Here is a 21,330-nt window from a genome sequence, read left to right as displayed (position 1 = left end):
CCCATTCGGCCTCTTGGAGAGCTGTTAAAACACGCAGTGTGTGCATAGCCTGTGCTAAAAATGTTCGTGTCAGAGACTTCTAATGCGTCCATCCAAACTTTGTAAGCTACAAGGCTGTGATGTCTGTCTTTCAGAGCAGGGAGAAGGGATGTTTCCTTGAAAGCAGCAGGTCACCTACAGCTCGCACTGCCTCTGGTTAGTTACACAGCTGAGTTTGTGACCGTTTGAGAGGCAAGTGAAGGGGTTGGTCAAAGCCAGACCCAAGCTGTTCCGTCAGAGCAAGGTCTCTGTTCCCAAGGGTCTCATCAAAGACTCAAGCGCCTCCGCAGCTCTCAGCCAGGCAGAGCCTTTCCTGCTAGGGGCAGGCACCTCCCGCCCCGAGCTGCGCCGTGGGCTGCCAACCCGGCAAGAACTGCAAGGCCGAGCCTGGCCCCGCCGCGGGCCATGAGGTAGCTCCGCCGCCTCCCTCGCGGTCCCAGATGGCCCCCGGCCACCTGCACAGGCGGGTAGCGGCCGCTAGAGGGCCTCCGCGGCTCACTGCGGCAGCCGAGGCTGCCCGGAAGCGCGGGAGGTGGCGAAGTCCCATACAGCTGCGGAGGGGACGAGGGCTGGAGGAGCCGCCCGCGCGTTCGGTGCCTTGCTGCGCCTGAGCTGCGGGCAGGCCAAGGGGCCGCTGACGGGGCCGCCTCCCTAGCGTGGCAGAAGCGGGGCGTGCTGCGAGGAGAAACAAGTGCTGCGATACCGGGACGAGGAGGGTGGGATTTGGAAGGTTAGGAGGCCCTCGGGTGCACCCTGTCTGCTGTGGCCGGGTGAGGCCCGGCGGACGAGGCCACTGACCCTGGCGACTTTTGTCCCTCGTAATGCACTGTGTGAGGAAACAACTTTACAAAGTCGGAGCCTTGTCCAGGCTGGGTGTTAGCAGAGCTGCGCAGCCGGCGATGAGGTTTGTCGCAGAGCCGCAGGTGCTGAGCTCCGCGGCTGTTGGCTCCTTCACACCGCCAGCCGGCGCTTCGCGGTCGGCGCGGCCGGGAGGCGCCGGGGGTGCGAGTTTGCGCGGGCTGCGCTTCCAAAGGGCTGTCACCGTGCACAGGCGGCTGCAGTGTGACAGCTCCTCGGAGCAGTAAGAGACTCGCATTAAATAAGTATTAGCGATTGTCGGGCATTAAATCTTAGCACTACATGGAGCCCGGGCCCTCCACAACAGGGCTCTGCTGTTTGACGGGAACCCGAGAGGTGTTTGGTATGCTGTTAAATCAACAAAGGCGTCGAGGAGTGTTTGCAAAGTTTGTTCGGCATCTGTGAGCTTAGAAGGTAGTTCTTGTTGGAAAGGTCCTTTAAGTGAAGTAGTAACTGGGTGCGGAGCCAGAGGAAAACACCGTAGGCAGGAGGGCAAAAGGCTTCAGCGGTTCTCTGTATTTCAGCTGAGCTCAGCGAGGCTGCCCCCAGGCCCTAGCAGGAGCAGTGGGTATATGTTAGCAGTAGCTGCAGGAAGGATCACAACGTGGCTTTCCTCCTTGCAGGAGGGAAAGTTTAAAAAGCCATCGTCTTCATCTGCAAGACATTTTCACCTACTGTGTTCATTGCTGCTGGATCAGACTTCCAAAGCCATGCCAGGGGTGTATGTTGCTATATATCTTCTGTGAAAATGAGTGGAATACACCCATCTGGCATTTCTTTCCAGTTTCAGCTGTGAACCCATTCCTTGCTTCTTCATCAGGGAAAAAGTCTTTTCTCCTACTCTGCCACCGCGTGGGGCCCTGGAGCAGTAAGGCTCTCAAGAGGAAGATGGTCTGGAGCAGCCCAGAATGTGGCATTGCAAAGAGCAGGGGCAGCGAAATCCATGGAAGAAAAGGCTCAGACATACAGCTGAGGTAAGATGGATTATTTAAAAGCTTCTGACAATTGCAGATCACTAAATCTGTAGCAAGAAAAAAAAAAACTTATTGTTGCTATAAGAAGCTTTTCTAATTAACTGAATCCAAACCTGGCAAGAAGGTAAACAGCATTGTATATGTGGGCTTGGGCCCTGGGTATATGGCCCACACAGAAAGAAATTCTGACCTTTCCAGACAAAAGGCCTAGCTGTGAACGTACTGATCAGACAACCAGACAGATCCATAAATGCTTGTGAGAAATACATTTCAAGAAGTTCTGAGAAACTGTCAGGAGCCATAAATGCATCCAGATGGGAAACAGCTCAAAAGAACTTCCCCTTGCCACATCAGAGGCCTGGAAGCTTGGAAAATGTTGAAGGTCGATTGTAATAGGAGGTTCAAAGCTAATAGGCTGGGTCGTCTCAGCCTGTGTTATGACTGTAATCTCAGCAGTGCATCATGCACCCTGACTAGCTGATAGGAAGACTTTGACTCCTGGGGAGTCTGATTACTTCTCCCTTAAAAATTTGCAGAATATTAGTACTTGTTGCTTGCCTTCTATACTTACACATCCAAACTTTTGGAGTGCCAAATAGTTTGTCATCCCGGATCTGCGAGACAGTTTGTGCCCTGTGCCAGCATGTTTCCAGTCACATCTGGTGAGCTGTCTTTGAGATTTATGTCTTTCTTCAGTAGAATCCTGGCTGATCAAAAAAAACCCAACCCAAACCATAAGAAAGTACCAGATAACAAGCTGGTTCGTTCAGATGACTTCCTCTGCTTTATTGATATTGTATCATCTGCGTGTTTGGTTTCACTTCAAAAGTAAATGAGTTACCACTTCACTGTAACTATAGCAGGTATCAAAAAGGTTCACTGAAGTATTCCTCTTGGTAAAACCAGGACCTGGTCAGGTGTTTTTTTACAATCTGACAAGCAGCCTTTTTGATAAAACTCTGACCTAGATCTGAACATGTCCCATTCTACAAGTTTAGACACAGAGGCCGTGTTGTGTCTCTTAAGAAAGAGTGTAGTCAAAGGGAGACACTCAGTGACAACATGTATTTCTGATGAGTATTCCCAAAAGAAAAGCAGATTAATTTTCTGATTCTGATTTTGATAGTCAGGCACTAGCAGTCTTGAGTGTCCTTGCCCATCCTCCCCTGGGTCTGCCCCCACCCTCGCCCATGGGTCAGGAGCCTGATTCAAGTACTGGCCTGAACTCCCGGTCCTGCCTCAGCTATGCTTGTAGGTGTGCTTGTCTCTAGCCCTGCTGGGGCCTCTGCATTGATGCTGTTCCTGACTCACCCACTTGCCATGTCAAAGGCTCTCAGTGGACCCTAATACCAGCCCCTTTCCCAAGAACCTTGCTTTGCCATTTGGTTTGAAGGAGTATGCCCAGAGTTAGTCATCAGTGTTACTGAAACTAGTTCACTAGTTCAGCATCGCACTAACAAAAGGCAACCCTTACTACTTCTGTTTCTGGGTGACCCAACAGGAACTCTACATTAAAAACAAAGCCAAAATCTATGGACATTCTTACTGAACCCCTTATAACCTTTGTCTGAAATTTTGGTATAGACCTCCTCCTCCAGAGCTGCATGCTGGTACCCTACTAGCTAGTATATTAAGGTAGCCTGCATCTCTTTCGGTAGTGTTAAGCTGAGATGCTGTTTCATTACCATGCTTAACTTTTAGCACTAACCAGTTCCATACATAGACAATAGTCTGCCTAATTATGGATTCATGGAAGTAGGTGTGTATTTTTTGGCTAAGCCCAGGCCTTGAAAGAGAGTATGTGCAGTGTAAGTCTAAAACAAGTTAATGTTCTTAAATCCAAATGTTTTCACAGAACAATATATTTTTTGTGTTAGGGAAAAAAACCAATAACAAAGCAAACCCCAAATGCAGAGGCAAAAATATACATACCTACTGCATACTGAAATTCCATCTCTCTCATTTAGTTATGTCTGTCTTGAGCATACAGTAATCTAAGTATCTCAGAATCATTAAAGGGTTTATTTTCATTGCTGTCCTGGGAATTAGATATAAACATGATATTACATGTAATTCTAAGCCATGTGAGTTCAGATATCTGTGTAATAACTAGGAGAAACTCTTACTGCTGGCCAGAGGCAGATCTAGGCAGCTTCTTCTTCATGAAGTTCCAGAAGTGCTGAGGTTTCTATATGGAAATGCTATTGACCTGATCCCAGCAGTGAAAATCTGCTCTCTTTGTGGATGTGTTGCCAGGAGATTTGCTTGTTTGCTTGTTTGTTTGTTTGTTTTCCTCTTGACAGTTGTCAGCTTTGCTTTAACAAGTGGTCTAAAAGAGAGAGCAGTGGTCTCACCACTCTGAAAAAATGTAAAAAAAAAACCAAAACAACAAAAAAAAAAAACCCAACAAAACAAAAGAGTACTCCATTGACTTCTGGTAAAGAAGAGGGGAGATAAATGAAAGGCAGGCCTGAGATGTGTTTAGTTTCCACATATTATTTTATTATGTTTGGGAGGCAATTCTGGTAAAAAGATGAGCATAATTAAGCAGAGGAATGTTTGTAATTGTAAGCAGGGATAGAAGTCTGTGCCAAGGAGCTACACTTCAGTGTCCCTAGGGTGAATGGATCACCCTTACCACGGTAATAGATTCCAGAACTGGAATGCAAAAGTTATAGCCTCAAAAAAATAAAACAACAAACAAAACCCAAAATAGCAGAGAGGTAAAAGAAAAAGGCTTTGGTTCAAAGATTTCTTTAAAGAGTAAATGAAGGCAGAATCCTTTCCCAAATCCTCTCCAAAGTGAAAGACAAGAATGGAGTGAAGGATATCCTGAACACACAGGGACATGGGTAATATGAGATGTTGCATGCAGTCCTCATGAAGAAATGGGAAAGCAGAAGTTGTCTCCAGCGCTAGCTTGGAGAATGATGAGTGGCAGTAGGAAACAGCAAAGGAGCCCACAGCCCAAATCTGACTGTAGTGCTCAGCAAAATTTGACCAACCCAAGCTGTAAGCAGGATGTTACTGCAAGATGTAGGGAAGCAACTGAGAGATGAGCCAATCAGCTTCCCAAAAGAGGACAACTGTCAAACAATAATATAGCAGGGGTGAAATATTGTCTGCTATGCTGTAAATCTGCCTTTATTTGACTTCCACTAATGAAACATTGTTTATTAAGTCAACTGAGTCATATTTGCAAATGAAGAAAATTAGCTTACTGAGCACCAAAAAGTTTGCTTTTAATTTTCCCAAGCTTCTGGATGGGCATTTGAGTTTAGAAGTGACCCCCTGGGATGTGAACTCAGGCCTTGTTGCCAGGTATGTCCCTACAGAAGCCTTATACAAGTAAATGACATTTATCCAGCCTTTTCCTGCCCAAGGCCTCAAACATCAGTTTCTTATTTACATCCAGGCTATGTGAGATCCTGTCAAAACAATTTGTGTTTTCCTTAGCCAAAAGTAACACAAAAAACTGCCCATAATCAGCTTGCCCAAGCTTTGGTTTTTAAGAAACTGCCAGTAGGCAAGAGGCAATGTCGTGCTGAACTGTCATCTCGCCTGAAACCAGCCACAGTGACCAATAAAAGGCTGACAAAGTGGCCATGGGAACCATTTGAAGCAGAGCCAGATAGGATATTATTTACTCCATAATGAATGAGTTTGGGGCGAGGACATGTTGGGCTGCATGAATTCTTCAGAATGAGCCACCAGGTCATCCCCCTCAGGGAGAACTGGTAAAGTGCATCCTTTCAGAATGGGTTACTGGTGTCTCTTTCATAAAGAAGACCAATCCTTTCTCCTAGCATTACACTTGCAACACATTCTATATGTGTTGGGGAAAAACATACAAACAAGCAAAACCAAACAAACCCTAGCCAAACAAACAAAAAAGAAAACAAAACTCCCAACAACTTTTGTAGTAAAGATAAGAGCAAAGAGGGCAGCACTTTGCTCTCAGCCCTCTCACTGTGCTTGGGGAGCCTTGCATGAATTCTAGGCTTCTTTCTCTAAACCTCAGCATCACTTTCCCTGCAGGAAAACTGTGGTTTGTGAAGTAGAGAAGCTCCATTAGTCAGTGGAGGAACCCAAGAAGTGGGTATGTGAAGTTAACCACAAAACTCACATTGCAGTGGGCAGTACAACCCTGTGCTAGCATCAAAAGACAGCTTTTTGCCCAAAGAAATGGTAGGGCTCACTCCAAGCTCCTTTTCTCTCCCCAGTGTAGTTCTGAAACTCCTTATCACTGTGTTGTTCCACCTTCATGTTGGAGAAGTAAAGCCCAGAGGATACTGAATGCCCATTGTAGCCTTTCCTCTGGTGCCAAATGCCACTGACACACAGGAGGAAAGCTCTTGACTGTGACTCCCTGCAGGCTGAGGCAAACTCTTAAACTCCCACTCCAGTCAAGTGATTTAAACCCACATCTGACAGACTCATTAAGTCTGACTTCACCCCTATTTCACAGATTTATTTAGTCCCCAGGAGCATATGACAGAGTTTGGAGGCTTTGGTGTTCATTCAGTTCTTCACTGTTTGCTGTGCTGACAGCCAGTGCCACTGCTGTGTTTGAAATCTTGGCTTCTGAAGTGGTAGCCCCATTTCTTTTCTACACCTTGACATTGTGAATCCAAGAGATCATCCCTCTGCTGCTGTTAGCAGTGGTTGCACAATCCCAGAGGTTCTCCTGTTCAGAAAGCAATAATAGCACTCAGTTGTGTTTGCTTGGGCAGGAAAAAGGCTTCTGATATTGGCGACTCTAATATTATTAGAGTGGCACAAAGCAAACCACAGAAAACAGGAAAAGGCAGGACGCCAAATGTCAAAATACAGATTTCTGGAGTGAAATTGGACGTGGAGTTTGTTCTCTGGGTAATGAAGAAAGGCCAAGGATTTATAAGGTAGGGGAAGGGATGTTTTGTTCAACCAGAGAGAAATTGTGCCTGAAGGGGTTTTGGCAAGCATTGTAGATACGAGCTTCAGCACCCAGAAGATCCAGTTTGACCACAGTGACAATCAACCTGTTGACTAATATTCTTATCACTGCATTTATTTCAAATGGCTTTCTAGTAGTTGCTTCTCCAGTCATGCCTGCAAAACCACAGCATCCAACCGGTAAGCTGTGCAAGATGCCAGTGCTGTCCTGTGTGGTATGTCTCAGTGGAATGCCAGTCTGCTGTCATGGGTGTGATTGCTACGTGTGCTGGTTGGAAGGATGAGTTGACAGATGTGAGTAAAAATAATGAGGAGAAGATGCTTGTATTATGGTGGGGATTGCTAAAATACAAAGCAAGATATTCTCAGGTGAAGTCTTACAGTCCCACTGGAGAAAACAGCTGGCCAAAGGTGTTGCATTCCTTTTAATAATTCCTTTTTATTGTTTTATGTATTTTCTTTTGAATTAAACAAGATAATTCTTAAATGTTATAGTATAACTATATATTTATTTATATTTTAATTACTATTTAATATTTACTTTCTTAAAACTGTAGATAGAGTTTTACACTCAACATTGAGGATCCTAACACTTCTTTTTTCCTTTGTTTTTTCTTTCCAACCAAGCTCAGAGGCAGATGTCACTGGACATGCCTGTAACAGGTCAGTATGAGATAATCTGGATTTTTTTTGATGTTGTGAAGCACAAAAAAAAGTGCCACTCCCCTAGTCCACCCTAAAATCAGTGGAATAAAAGTTATCTGCCAAAAAGTACCTGACCTGGAAATTTGGAAATCCACTGCTGGTTTTGCAGAGACAAGGTGCTGTATGTAGCTGATTCTGTGTATGCTGTTTCTCATGGTGTGCATAAGATAACAAAAAGTGACATAACCTTTTGGAACAGAGTAAGATTTTTTCCTTGTTTCCTTCACTCGTGGTTTTAAGTGTGCTTTTATATGTTTGTGTATGTGTTATGGGAAAATTTCCAGGGAAGGAGAGGTGAAAAAAGAAAATTGTCTCCACTAAAAGATCTTCTAGACAGGGAAGTTTTAAATCTTAGAGCTATTTCTCCATGACAAAATCCAGAAGTGGAGAGGACAGCAGGCTGTGAAAAACCTTACTGCAAGCAATATGTCATTGCAAGTGGTTTTTGAGTATTTTAAGGACACCTCATTTATTGGTGTTGGTTCTGTGTGTTTTTCTTGTAGTACAACTTCCCACATCTTTCAGCACTGGTGACACATCATGAGTCAAATATTTAAGAGATAGTGATCATATCTGCAGGGCAGAGGTCATGTGTCAGTGTAACTGGAAGCGAAAACACAGGCAGGTAGAGGGATTTAAACAGGAAATAAACCTAAAAGCCACATAATTTCCATTGGCTTCTATTTCAGACAGTGATCTTTGGCTTTTACATCTTAGGAGGAGCTAAATAGTTTCTTTTATTAACATCTGTAGGTCATGTTCCAGCTTCAGAGGGTGAAAGCTATATAACCTGACCCATGTACACCTTAATTTCACTTCATAAATGAGAGTTTCCTGACTTTATTCTAGTGTGACAAATCTACCATCTGCCTAGTTAAACAAGGATCTCTCTTCAATCATAAACTTAGTATAGGCACAGTATTTGTCCATAGTCCTCATAAAATTTTTCCACAAAGTAACAGGAAATCCATTTTTGCTTAATGAGGGCTGAAAGTGTGTAGATGGAAACAAAAAACAGGATTTATGTGTGCAGTTGATGTTAAACTGTTTATTAATTGGACATCTCTGAAGTGAAGAATGTAAGCCTAGGAGCACTGGATGCAGCTCCAAATTGAGGCACAAGCATCCTGCATCAGATTTTAGTAGTCTGTAAACAGGATAAAGGGTAGTAGTCTGTAAACAGTATAAATTTTGCTCAACAAAACCGCCCAGCTAAACCCAAACCAAAGTAGGAGAGATTTTCAGCTTTCTCAGGTCAAATATGGTAATGTCTCAAAACAAGATAATTTTGTCTGAATTTTATGCCTTGTCTGTAAGCACCTAAAAAGTCTGTCCACTCTGCAGTCAGCTGAATTAGACTGTAGTGACCCTTCTAACTGCTAAATCTGCCATAATGCCTAGCAGGGTTTACCAGCAGAGGTATTTGTTGTAGGTGGGCAGTTCTGCCTGAATCAATCTGTGTTTATGCTTGTGTGACCCAGGTCATCTGACCTAGGTACTTCTGTACCAGGATGATTTCAAAGATACTATCAGAGCAAAGAAGTCCTTTCCTAGAAACACAAGACAGCCATGTGTGTCTTGAAAGGCAGTTTTTGCATAAGTGGAAAAAATTATTGGGGGGTTAGTGGAGCAAGGCAGTTGATTTAGCACAGTTAACCCTTCAATAGGCTCTACGTTTAGTTAACTGCCCACCAGTTTTGCATTTGCTTTAGAGTACACCAATCAGTTTTCTGCCAGGTGCATCTATGTTGTTTCAAGTAATACTGTCTGTGAAATTGCAGCATTGTACTGGTAAATAAATAGTGTACTTCGCTCTCAAGTGAATTTGAAAGTCTGCTGGTATGCTATTATGTTAGTGGCTTCCTGTTCCCATCTTCTGTCTCCTTTGAGTTAACTTCAAGGAATCATAGAATCATAGAATGGTTTAGGTTGGAAGGGACCTCAAAGATCATCTAGCTCCACCCCCACACCATCTGTCATTCAAAGGCACTGTCTTTTGTGCCTAACATTGTGATAGATGATTGTGACATCACTTAAGAAGGTATTTAAGGCTCTAAACATAAATTTACCTTTGTACATCCTATTTGGTTTTTCTCTGACTGATGTTGCCTGTTGCTTATCTTGCTGGTTCTGGCTTGAACTGACAAGGCAGTGTTCATCCACTACACCAGCTAACACAGTTGTGAGTGGTAATGTGCCTCTAGGCAGAGCAGGACTAGGGATGCATTCACCCAGCGGTGATGCTACTTTTCTCAGGTCTGCTGCCCACAAACAAGGCACATTGACTGAGAGCCTCAAATACATGTGCACACTGCAGTTGCTTTCTCTTGACTGCCCTGTTTCCTGCCACTCCTAAGTTAGGGCTTGGGCTCTTCATAGTGGCTGCAAAAAATTAAGTGCTTGGAAACTTATCTGGGCAGAGAGCTGTCTACTATAAGCAATGCTCACTCTAACCAGTAAGTGGAGTACAGAACAAGTGTTTCAAACTGAAAATGAGCCTTCTGTGCTAGTGTCTCAGGCCAGTGAGAGCTCCAGTCTCAAGCTGCAACACCTTATCTGTAGTTAGGCACTTACAGACCTGGTATTTGTGTTGCTTAAAAAGAGAGATTTCATTGCTTGTGTGTAGCAGTACCTAGCTGCACTGGTTTGAGGCTACTTGGAATATTCTACAGAGAGAAATCAGATAATTTATTGTATAAAGAAAATAAATATAAGGTCTTTATCATTCATTGGTTTACTAAAAGAGATAAAAAGCCAAAGTATAAACAGTTTGTCCCTCTTTTGCCTTCTTAGCTCTTGAGCATTGGATCTCTTCTGTCTAATCTCTTCCACTGCTCCTGGCTAATATTTACACATAACAAAGTAATCTTTGCTGGAAGTCTTGGCTACCAACCTACTGGAGAGGTGAAACTTAAAGAGTGATGCTATACTTTGTTTAGCTAGTTATTGGGTCACTTTGGTACCATGGCTAGTATTGTAGAAGCTGCTAGAAGTGCCAGGTTGAAATAATGCCTAGTGTAAGCCACAACGTCCTCACAGAGACATCGGTTTAGTCTCTAGGGCTATCCAAGCTCATGCTGATTATGGCAAGTGTTGTTGAGATCCACAACTGGGAGGAATCTATCCAGTCTGTGAAAACATTGATCAGTAACCAGAAAGTAGACCTTTTAGTCACTATCAAGTTGAATCAGATCTGACCTTCTGTTACCAGAGACAACAGATGTGCAGCTCCCCATGTACTTATACAAGTCTTGGAAAAGCTCTCTGGTGCTTGGAGTTGCAGTGTGAGAGACTTGGCTTCACCACGGTTTGCCTCATGTCTCTGGGACAGAAACATATTCTTTGTGCCTTCTTCAGTTCTGTGTGTGTGAAATGAGAATAGCAGCTTTCCTTTTGTGACAAAGATGTTGTGAGCATGAGTATACTTTGAAGGCATCCAAATGCTACAGCAATAGGAGTGAGATAGGAAGCTGACTAGAAATCATTTCAACGTTTTTTTGGCATGAAATCTTATGGGAATATTGTATTTTAAGGCAACTTATTTTTAGCTGGCTTACAAACCTTTTAAAATGTCAACTGTACAAATGAGATGTTGCTTTAAATCCAGATGAATGATTCTGACTGATCCCTCATTAGATTTTCTAATATAATTTCATGGCAAATTCTTAAATTCAGGGGAGGAGTAAGGTGTTCTGCTTACAGCTCCCACTCCTATTTTGGTTGTGTAATATCTCAATAAGATAAAGTTATTGTTCTATCATACTTACAGGCATACTCTTGAGAGGCAGATGAAGAGATGGAGGTTGCATTCTAACTGAGCACAAAAACTTAAAGGTAGTCTGTATGTATATAAAATATTGTTGATACCAGGTACATGCAGTGCAGACACTGCCTGTTACTCAGATAAAATATCTTCCTTCACTTGTTTCAGTTTAGCTCTTTCTAAATTGTTTGTTCTTTCATCTTGTCCCTTCTACATTTTTCATCTTGCCCTAACTGCAACCCCTAACCCTAACTCGCTCACCCTAACACTAATTCACTCTCCCTAACCATAACCCTAACCCTAATCTCCTAACCATAACCACTAAACCCTAACCCTAACCCCTTACCCTAACTCCTAACCCTAACCACTAACCCCTTACCCTAACTCCTAACCCTAACCCCAACCCTAACCAACTAACCCTAACCCCAACCCTAACTCCTAACCCTCACCCTAACACTCTAACCCTAATGCTAACCCCCTAATCCTAACCCCCTAACTCTAACACCCTAACCCCTAACCCTAACCCTAATTTTGAGTGAGTAAGAGGAAGAAGGGAACCACAAAGCATTAAGTTTCAAAACTATTGGTCACCACAATCAAATCACCTTCCAAGAAGTGTCAGATTTTAAGGGAAAAAACACCTCTGACTGTCAAGTGTCTGAGCCTTTATTTGCACCTTCATTTGACAGTACTGGAAGTGCAGGCATGTGATTCCAACGAAGCATTTGAAAGAGAGGACAGGGAAGAGGGAGATTAAATGAATGATCTAAAGCCAAAACGTTTTGTGATGCCTCTAAACCATCAACATGCGCATAACATAAATGAGCAAGCTGTTATGGACAGATATGGTTCTTGTCCTTTTCAGTCACTAAGGATGAATGATGACGAGTTGCTGCTGAGTTCTAGCACAGCAGCTTCTGAGTTGAAGTTAGCCTCAAACATAAACACATGAGTGTCCTGTTTGGATTTGGAAAACAGGGCCAGGCCTCATAGTAGTCATTACTGTGGGCCCAGGGAAAGGAAGCCAGTGTGGGACCTTACGGAATAAAAGGGTGACATTCATTATAAATGACACTTAGATTCAGCGCCCCACAGATCATCTGCACCCAGACACCCACCCAGACAGTCTGTGTTTCAGGTGGCAGACCAGTGCCACAGTTGTCGGGTCCTGACACAGCTCTTAGGCTCTTTGCTGATGACAACAAACTGTTGTGAATGGTTTGTACCCCTGTGGGTATGCTGGGATCCTTAAGTTGAAGACAAAATTCTTGTTTTGTTGTTGTCTTTATCACAGTGGTTTATGACACCCCTTCTGTTCCTCCTCATCTCTTTACCTTAGCTTGAGGCTTGTTTGTTCTTTGCCTTCTTGCTCTCAGGTGCTTTGGATTTACTTCTACAATGCCATATAGTAACTAATATTTTTTTTAACCCTTGCTTTTTTTTGTTTCTTGTACACTTTCACATGCACATTTTCACTCATCTGTGCCAACTGCTTCTGTTAGAAATACCATGACCTGTGCCGAAGAGCGCTGCTCACGGCCAGGTATGATCTGGATATAGATACTATTCCCCACAACCAGCATGGCCACCTTGTTTCCAGGAGATAGAAAATAACTCTGTGGTTGTGAGCCACACATTGCTATGTGTGCTCAGGGCCACAGAATACCCCAGGCTCACTGTTAAATACTGATGAAAAATAGCCCTAACTGTATTTAGGGTGAGAGGTCAATGAGGGCCAGGAGTTGTCTCATGCATTTGCACTGCTGCCAAGTAGTGTGGGCAGTCCTTGGCTCTTTTGAACCATCCCAAGTGCATCTCCCCAAGACGAGTTATAAATGTGGCCAGCCCCAAACCGGTGTGGATGTGCTAGGTGGTTCAGTGGTCAAGGATTAACATGCTGGCCCTTTGATTTTTTTATTCACCAGTAATAGGAACAGCCAAGATGTATTGCTCCCAAGATCTCACTGCAAGTGTGTGACACACACAACAAAAACAAATGAAAGTTATTTTAAATTTCCCCCTGTATTCCCTAAAATCTAGCCCTGTTGCAAGGTAGCTTAACGGGAAATTGGCAAGGAAATCAAACCAAAACACTCATCTAATTACTCATTGATTTTTATATTTTCTATTTAAATTTGTAAGGCATATGAAAAGAGTATACAGATTTCATTTTTCATATATTTTATATATATATATATAAGTATGTATTTGAAAACACAAAGTAACAGTTAGTGATGTGTGCTAAGTGACTGCTCAGCTATCAACCCCATTCAGTATGAGAGTTTGTAGTTGAGGGTGGGAGGACAATTGTGTCTGCTCTCTCTAAAGGCAAACTAAAACTGCACATTTGATATTTTTTACAAACATTTGTGATTATTACACATTTGCATCAGAACTGTGTAGAGTGTAAGAGAAGACACTGCAGACAGTGTATCTGACACTGTTACCATTAACTAGTGTTTTGTTAGAAAGCAAGATATGTTTGACAAGGGCAAGGATGAATGAGTAGTCTGTACCAGTCTTGTTTTGTCAATATAGGTCCTGTAAATGATATTTTTAGCCATTTTCACATCTGTTTTGTACACACAGGCAAAATCCATCAGAAGAAACTTCCAGGTGATCCTATGACCATCAGAAGAAACTTCCAGGTGATCCTATGACTAAAGCATTGCACTCTGCTCCTATGTGCTTGCTGATGGCCTGCTCAATAGAAAGCAGCTGTAGATGTAATTTCTCACAGTCCATACATCTCTAATTGTGCACATCCTGATGCCAGGCTAGAGGGCGTTTCTCACCAGTACTCACTGACCTAAACGCAGGCTCATGCAGGGCTGAAAGGGTTCATCTGATCCATCCCCCACCTAAGGGAGGAGGTAGGTCTGTGTTATTCCTGATAAATACTTGTCTGCTCAGCTGAAAAGCTCTCAGCAATGAAGTCCTCAGCTGCCTTGGGAAAGCCAATATGCTGGAGCTCAGTCAGGAAAAGAAACTACAAATGAACTGTTTCTCTCTTAGACCTTTGTGTCCTCCTCTTTGCTTTCCAAAAGCAAATGAGAGTTGTGAAAGGATGGCAAAGAAATCCTACATCAGTAGCCGGGGACAGATGGTCACCCATTTCTTGTGTCTAGAGTAACAAACAAGTGTGGCTCTCCTGTCTTGTCAAATACTTAGCTCACAGGCTAGTGAGAGTCTGTGTCACTATCTGTCTATTTTCAGGAGCATCTGGAGGGAAGTTTGCTGGGTTATGCAGCCCTGAGAGAGGAGAAGGCAGGATTATTTATTTAAGTTTGGGTTTTTTTATTTCTAATAGCAAAAAAGACTCACACAATGTGAAAAGTTATTCTTCATTGACCTGCCCTGCAGGTCTCTAGCGCAGAGGAGAAGGCTTCTGGGATGTCAGATGTGGTCCCATCTGCAGGCTGGCCTCTCTCCTAGATTAACCAGGGTGCTTGCATGGGCACCAGCTGCTGGCTTGAGGCCCTCTGAGGCTTGCAGAGAAGCTAAAAGAAACTCTCCCAGTAACTGTGAAGTTTGGCAACAACTGTGAAACAGAGATCAGAGGCAGCAATAATGGCAGGTTAAATGTGTATTAGAAACAGAGCTATCTCTTCTCGAAGTTCAGCAATTTAGCACAAGTCACTAGTCTGTAATATTGCTATAATTGTGTGGCCTACACCAGTTCCCTGACTTCAACAAATGCTTTATCATTGACTGATGCCTTTAACTTGGAATGCACAACAGACATTCATGTGTGCAGACATCTGTACAGACACATGAACATATACATACATGAGAACGAGCAAATAATGTTATACAATCATCATAGAAGAAGGATTGGCCAACAGCAGAACTTAAAATTACACTGCAGAATGTGTGCCAGCTTTTTGGGTGGGTTTTTTTCCATCTTGGCTGGTGCCCATTTAAATCTCAGAAGCAAGAAAGAAGAGAAGCATCTTCTCTTTACTTCATTCTCTTTGCAACATCCAAATACGCATACTCGATTTCTTGATCAGCAGGACAAGTGTTTGTAAATTCATCTCTCGCATAAGCATTGTTCAAGTATCTTGAAATCCCTGTCATTTCAGGTGGAAAATCAAAATCTCTGAATTTTTTTGCAACAACCTTAAAGAAAAAAAATAGTAAGAATCGTTGGACACATGATCTGCACAAAGCCCAGATGTGCTCTTTATCCGTGGTTTCCATTTTCATTGGGCAAGTCTGTTATTATATGCAACAGTGAGGGAAGGGAGAAGGAAAGACAAAACAAAAGAGGGAAGAGGTGGGATGAAGATGGCTAGCTAAAAGCTAACTCACTTAAAAGGATTTATTTGGTATAAATAATCTGCTAGAGCTATGCAGAGCGATGTGGGCCAGTAGGCCACACCTGAAACAGGTACATCTTGAAACAGCAAAGGAGCTAGCATAAACCAGAACTGACAGCACCATCTTACAACAACAAACTGGCTCACACTGGGATGACTTTCACTGAAACAGAAAGGAAAAACTTCAATTAAAACACTAAGTTTCAAATGGCTAGGGAAAACAGCTCTTGGCTAATACCTAATCCCTCCTTCAGACATGCACCTGACATAAGGTGATTCTCCCTCTATTGGCTCTGCTGACCTTTGCTACCTCTTGAGCTTTACTGTGCCTGAGCTTTGCGCGGGCGTGGGAAAGGGCTCGTTCCCTTGCTGCTCTCTGGAATAGGTTCAACCAGGACACGTGTCTGGGGAAAGTTTTCACTTCTGAAAGTGTCTGAAAGCAATTCAGTCCACTCTTCCTCTGGCAAAAGAGTAGACAAAAAGGTAACTTTCTGAAGTTAGCTCGAAAGCCAATATATTTCTAGTGTGGCCATTTTTCTTTCAGAGCCTGATTATCACCAGAATAACCCAGGGGCAGCATCCAGACAGTCATCAGGCCTGTTAGGTGTATGTGTGTATATGCTCCACAGACCTGCAAAAAGAGGCTGGGAGCCTTGGCTGGAAGGTATTGGGTGGTGGCTGCCCTACCAGCATTGTTGATACTAGTGATGTTCAGCACTGGGAGAGACAGGTTTGAATTTGAATTGGCATGGACAAATAATGTAATGTTACTGATCCCTAAATACTTTGCATATGAAATGCAACTGAAAACTCTACAGCACTGAATGCAGCACTCATATCATAGTTGTGAAAGGCTTAGCAAGTGCAGTTACAATCCAGATATGAAACCAGATATTGCAGCTCCAGAGTCATCACTCTGATGATCTGTCTAGCTATGCTGTAATGAAATGGCCTTGTGCATTAGCACTGTGTCCTCACACAGTGTCTGTGTGGCCTCAGAATAAAGGATTCCTCTGCCTTTTAGAAGAGAGCTTCTGTGCCACCCGTTCTCTCCAGAAAGCTAAAAAGCAAATGCAAACCTTGATTATATGGAGCTTTGGTAGGAGGTTGCAATCCGCTAAGGTGAGCTCATCTCCATCCAGGAATTTCCGGCTGGAAACAGTGATCTCCTCAGTGCTGTAAGCATCAATTTCATCAGGCAAGGGGCTATTTAAATAGTTGTCCAGCTTCCTCAGGGCTTTAAGCAAAGCTTTTTCCAAATCTAGGTTAAGACAATAAAAAGATCATTCAAGCCTGTACCAAGGTCTCTCTGACACCAAGTAGAAAGGCGACTCCTGCATCCTGTCTCCTGGCACCAATCCAGCTCACAGACACCAGGCCATGCCAACTCCTGCAATTCCTTTATCCTTTATTAAGCTTAAAACTTAATGCTGGGATAAGAGCTCTAAGTAGCTAAAGGGGGTTCTGAGAAAAAAACAGACTGGGGCTGTGTTACCAGAAATGGCTCCTCAGACATTGTTGCAGTGTGTGCTTTAGTGGATCAGCCCAGCATAGTGGCTCTGACTTTTGCCTTGCTCCACATGTAGGCCAGCAAGGTACTGGGATGCTGCTTTGGGGTGTACAGGAAACCAGAGTCCTGTGCTTTCAGCTTAGTGCACATGAGCGGGGGAAATGTAGCAGAGCCTGGCAAAGGTTGGATGGGGTTTTGTGGGCTGGTTAGTGCCTGTGTACCACTGTGGAGAAGGGCAAAGGGAAAGGCAAAGGGAACAGGGCTGAGAGCTGGAGGCTAGAGATGATTTAATGCATGGTAGTAGTGAGGGTCCTGATCTAAGGAAATGTGCCACGGGGACGGAGTCCTCATTATTCATAGAAATGGAGTAGGACAGTAAGATCTCCTTTCAAGCAAAAAAAAGCTGTGGGGAAAGATGCAGCATTATGGGCTGGAGAGCTGAAGTAAATGAGGAGGAGCTGGAGTTGCTGCTCCCACACTGGGTGGTATCTGCATAAACTAACTTTGGGAATCCTCAAATAAGAGAGTGAATAGGAGCAGGTTTCCACAGCCTCCATGCTCTGGAAAATGGCAGTTCCACTTAAGCTGTAAGAGGGGTATCTCCAGCAGTGTGTGCTAGAATTGTAGAGCTCTCATTTCTTCCAGTGACTAGCAGGGCTGACAAAAGGATTTCAGCACGTACTTTCATTGGCATCTTTTCTTGGGTTCTTTATGAATGCAGAGAATTTTGCAAACACATCATTTCCTGCAGAGTTAGATTCAGGATGTTTTGGTGCAAGTTTGGGATACCTGAGGAGTTAAAAGACACAAAAAGAAGTTATGCAGCTAGCCTTTATTTTCATCTCCATTAGTTATTATGTACAGTGCATCGCTGCATACAGCCACACAAGACTGTCAAAGGGAACCATCTTGAACTAAGAAAAATCACTTAGTAAGTGTAAATTTAAATACAGTTAAGCCACGTGGATGAGCTCCTTTTCCTAAGGGAAATGACTGCTCCTGCCACGAGGAGGAGAGGAGAGAAAGTCCCTACTCACACTAGCTGCTGCTCCTCCCAGCCTCCCCACCTGGCCCATGTGTAAGCAAGCTCAGAACAGCCAGTCCAGCAGCTGTTGTTGCCAGGGGCAGATAGGAAGGGAGAAGTGGAGGAGAGCAGGTGCTTGACCAGTTTAAGTCAGGTTTGGCTGCTTGAGCACTGCAGAGGGGGCTGCTGTCCCGAGGGAGAGAAGGCATAGAGTAAGGCACACACTGTGCTGCTGCTGCTAGGACAGTGAGGTTTGGGACAAGGTGGAAAATGCTGCTGGGGTGAGGAAGGACAGATCCAAAACCAAGACCTCAGTGTGTGTCAAGGTGGGCCGATCTGGCCACTCAAAATGAGCCCCAGCATGTCTGCTGTGTGGCTTTTACTGCCCTTTCTCCCAGCTACCTACTTCCAGTAAGCATAATTAGTGTGAAGAGGGAAAGCTCAAACAAACACAAGTGGAGGAAAAAAGGTGAAGTTTCTGCAGTGGCATGCAGGTTTCTGCACATGCTTGCTGCGGTGGTGTGAATCTCATGCCTTGGGAATGACTGTGGTGGCAGGGCAGTGAACTCAAAGCAAAGGCAGCAGCAGCAGGAGGAGCACAGCCAGCAGCTCAGGAGCACTCCAGGCACAAGCCCTGCATAGTGCCAGGCTTCAGTGCTGTTTCATGCCAGTCAAATTTACTCCTTGTTCTGAACTCCACTGTGGTGGCCACACCAGCCTCCCTCAGCCTCACACACTTGTGTGGTCTTGACCCACCAAAACTGAGGGGATTTGGTCTCTGATATCTGTCAAGGGCTGTGTAGGGCACAAGAGAAAGCAAGAGAAGCAGCCAGGAATACAGTACCGAGGTGGTGCTAGCTTCTCTTCCAAGAACTCCTCGATCTTGTTGACATCAGTTTTCACTTCACCATCAAATGTCATGAAGGGAGGATTTGTTCCTGGGGCAAGGTTCTGCAGGTCAGCAGGCTTTCTGATGGAAGGAAAGAGATGGGGTTGATCACAAGAGGAACCACATTTCCAATTTCTACGCTTAATTGCAGTGAGCTGTTTCACCTTTAACACAGCAGGCTGCTCTGTGTCTTTCTTACAAAATATAGCTCAGCCAGCTGCCTCACAATGGTGGTGTAAGAATTCAGAGGAGCCTACATTTGTAATGCTTACAAAGAAACCAAGCCAAACTTCTCTATTATATTACAGAGACTTACTGCAAAACAGATTAAAATCTCAGCTGCTTCAGAGTTAGTCCAACTTCTACTAGTGAACTCTGAAGAGGAAGCAAGCATCCAGACCGTTAACATAATGCCAAGCCACAGCATGCATTTCAAATTGATCAGAAGTGAGTCACCCTTTAAAAACCACCGCTTTGGAAAAGCTGTTCTGAAAAGGAGCACTCTGGTTACAACCTCACCTTTTCAAATCCACAGTGGTGACGTTAAATATGACACCTTTTAGCCACAGAATCATAAAGAGGCGCTGTGAGAAGGGGCAATTTCCAATGCTTTCCCCATCGCTGCCAGCCTACGAGTAAAAAAGAAGATCATATATGAAAAAAAAAGATACGCACACACCTGTGATGATAGCAACTTTTGATAGCAGATGCAGGAAGAAAGCTGAAAACCCAGACCTGCTGTGAGTGCTATAGCACATTACTCATCTCTACTCATGCATACTTTCACACAAAGTTTCTTTATCTCCCTCTCCAAACATGCACACAGATACGATGTCATCTTGGAGATGTAGTTTTTCATTTAAATGCATTATGAATATTGCCAGGAGTTGGAAAACAAAATTGAAATTACAGCAGTACTTCTAAAGGAAATAGTCTTCACCTCATTTGCCTGTGTGACTATAAATCTACCCAAGTCACTGCATGACTACAACAAGTTCAGTCAGTTCATGATCACTGGAAACAACTGGAGAAACATTTGCCAGCCTCAGTTGAGATGCAATGCCAAAAACAGTTAAAAAAATAAACAATAAATCAAATAATAAAGAATTTCAAACTAAACAACTGTGGGGCCCTAGCAAAGGAGGGAATTTTCAGTGGTAAGACTTACTCCAGCAGAACCCACCCATCTCTGTGCTTTGCTGACGCCAGGACTAATGAAGCACAAATGCTGCATGCCCCCAACTAATCCTTCCTTGTATAGACCAAAGACTCCCACTTTTAAGACTGAAGTGTAGCCATATCCGAGCCAGGTAACCTTGCTTTGTGTGCGCTCTGCTGTGATGGCCTTTCCTTCTTGGCTACACAAATTGTCAGGCGTCAGTGCAAGCCACAGGAGGACCAACTCAGTCTACGTGTGGCCAGGGAAGTGTTGCTTTTGTGTAGCCTGTATTGCTTTTTGTTAAGAGGCTTTGTTAAAATGAGGCAGAGTCTTGCACAGTTGGTATCGGTTAAGTTAGGCTTCACAGCACATTGTTTAAGCCCTTCATATGATTCTCCTAAAGCACATCTTTAAAACTTAGATTAAATGTAAGAGCGAAGAAATGAAAAACCCAGATGTATCACTTAGTTAATAGGTTAGTTGATTAAGGTTTGCAGACCTTATAACTAAACAAACAACACACATCAATGAAACCAGTTCTGCCTGCTCTTTCACCTTCTCAGCACTATCAAGTGAATCTCAAATACAGCAGAAAGTTCTCCCTAAACAAACACTGCTGTTGGATCACTTTACAATGCTCACCTTCACAAAGAGCTCTATGTCTGGAAAAGAGCACCTGGTCTGGAGCAGGCAGGTTTCTGCTGGGGAGCTTGAGGGATGCATCAGGAGGGATGCTCCTAAGGCTAGATAAACTGTCTTACTCTCCCTATCAACTCCAAGGATTCTCCTCCAATAAGTCTCTGCTGCTTTCTGCATCTGGTATTGCAACAATCACTGGCTTTCTTAGGAGTGAAAACCAGAACAGCCTACTGCCATAAACGCCACCAGGGGATGAAAACTTTCAGAAATGCTAAAACAGCTGGACTACTGTGTTAGAAAAGGCTTGTTTTGTAGGTGGCAAAAAATGAAGGCTGGTCAAAAGCTGCTATTGTATTCTTCCTCCTACTCAGAGCACTGCTTTCCAGTGCTGTACAGTTTACAGCAACAAGAGGATAGAAAAGTACTGTGTGTTTCATTAAAATGAGACTACAAATGCTGCTAGCATGTGTTTGCAACAGAGCTAGAGACATGACACCACCGCTTTGTCTCATT

At 43.7% G+C, this 21,330-nt stretch overlaps 1 protein-coding gene and 1 long non-coding RNA gene across 3 annotated transcripts in view; one reads left to right on the top strand and one right to left on the bottom strand.

Moving 5' to 3' along the window:
* The first annotated feature begins 1,412 nt into the window (after positions 1-1,412).
* Positions 1,413-20,853, top strand: LOC135180175 (uncharacterized). 2 transcript variants are annotated; one of them, XR_010304306.1, is made up of 6 exons: positions 1,413-1,618; positions 1,718-1,871; positions 7,434-7,469; positions 11,281-11,345; positions 13,864-13,922; positions 19,328-20,853. It is a non-coding gene; the product is annotated as an uncharacterized LOC135180175 (long non-coding RNA). The 2 variants fall into 2 exon arrangements; XR_010304305.1 differs by lacking the exon at positions 19,328-20,853 and having other exon boundaries at positions 13,864-15,435.
* CLIC6 (chloride intracellular channel 6) overlaps positions 14,740-21,330 on the bottom strand; it is a 31,025-nt gene continuing 24,434 nt past the window's right edge. The window contains exons 2-6 of the mRNA XM_064152491.1: positions 19,539-19,648; positions 18,975-19,100; positions 17,789-17,895; positions 16,676-16,857; positions 14,740-15,396 (exon numbers count right to left, since the gene is read on the bottom strand). Of these exons, the coding sequence (XP_064008561.1) occupies positions 15,235-15,396; positions 16,676-16,857; positions 17,789-17,895; positions 18,975-19,100; positions 19,539-19,648 (687 nt within the window). The 3' untranslated portion in view covers positions 14,740-15,234. The remainder of the gene's footprint in view (positions 15,397-16,675; positions 16,858-17,788; positions 17,896-18,974; positions 19,101-19,538; positions 19,649-21,330) is intronic.

This window comes from Pogoniulus pusillus, chromosome 12, assembly GCF_015220805.1.
Source record: "Pogoniulus pusillus isolate bPogPus1 chromosome 12, bPogPus1.pri, whole genome shotgun sequence".
NCBI classification, from domain to species: domain Eukaryota; kingdom Metazoa; phylum Chordata; class Aves; order Piciformes; family Lybiidae; genus Pogoniulus; species Pogoniulus pusillus.
The sequence above is the reverse complement of the archived record's forward strand: the minus strand, read 5'-3'. Positions and strand labels throughout refer to the sequence as shown.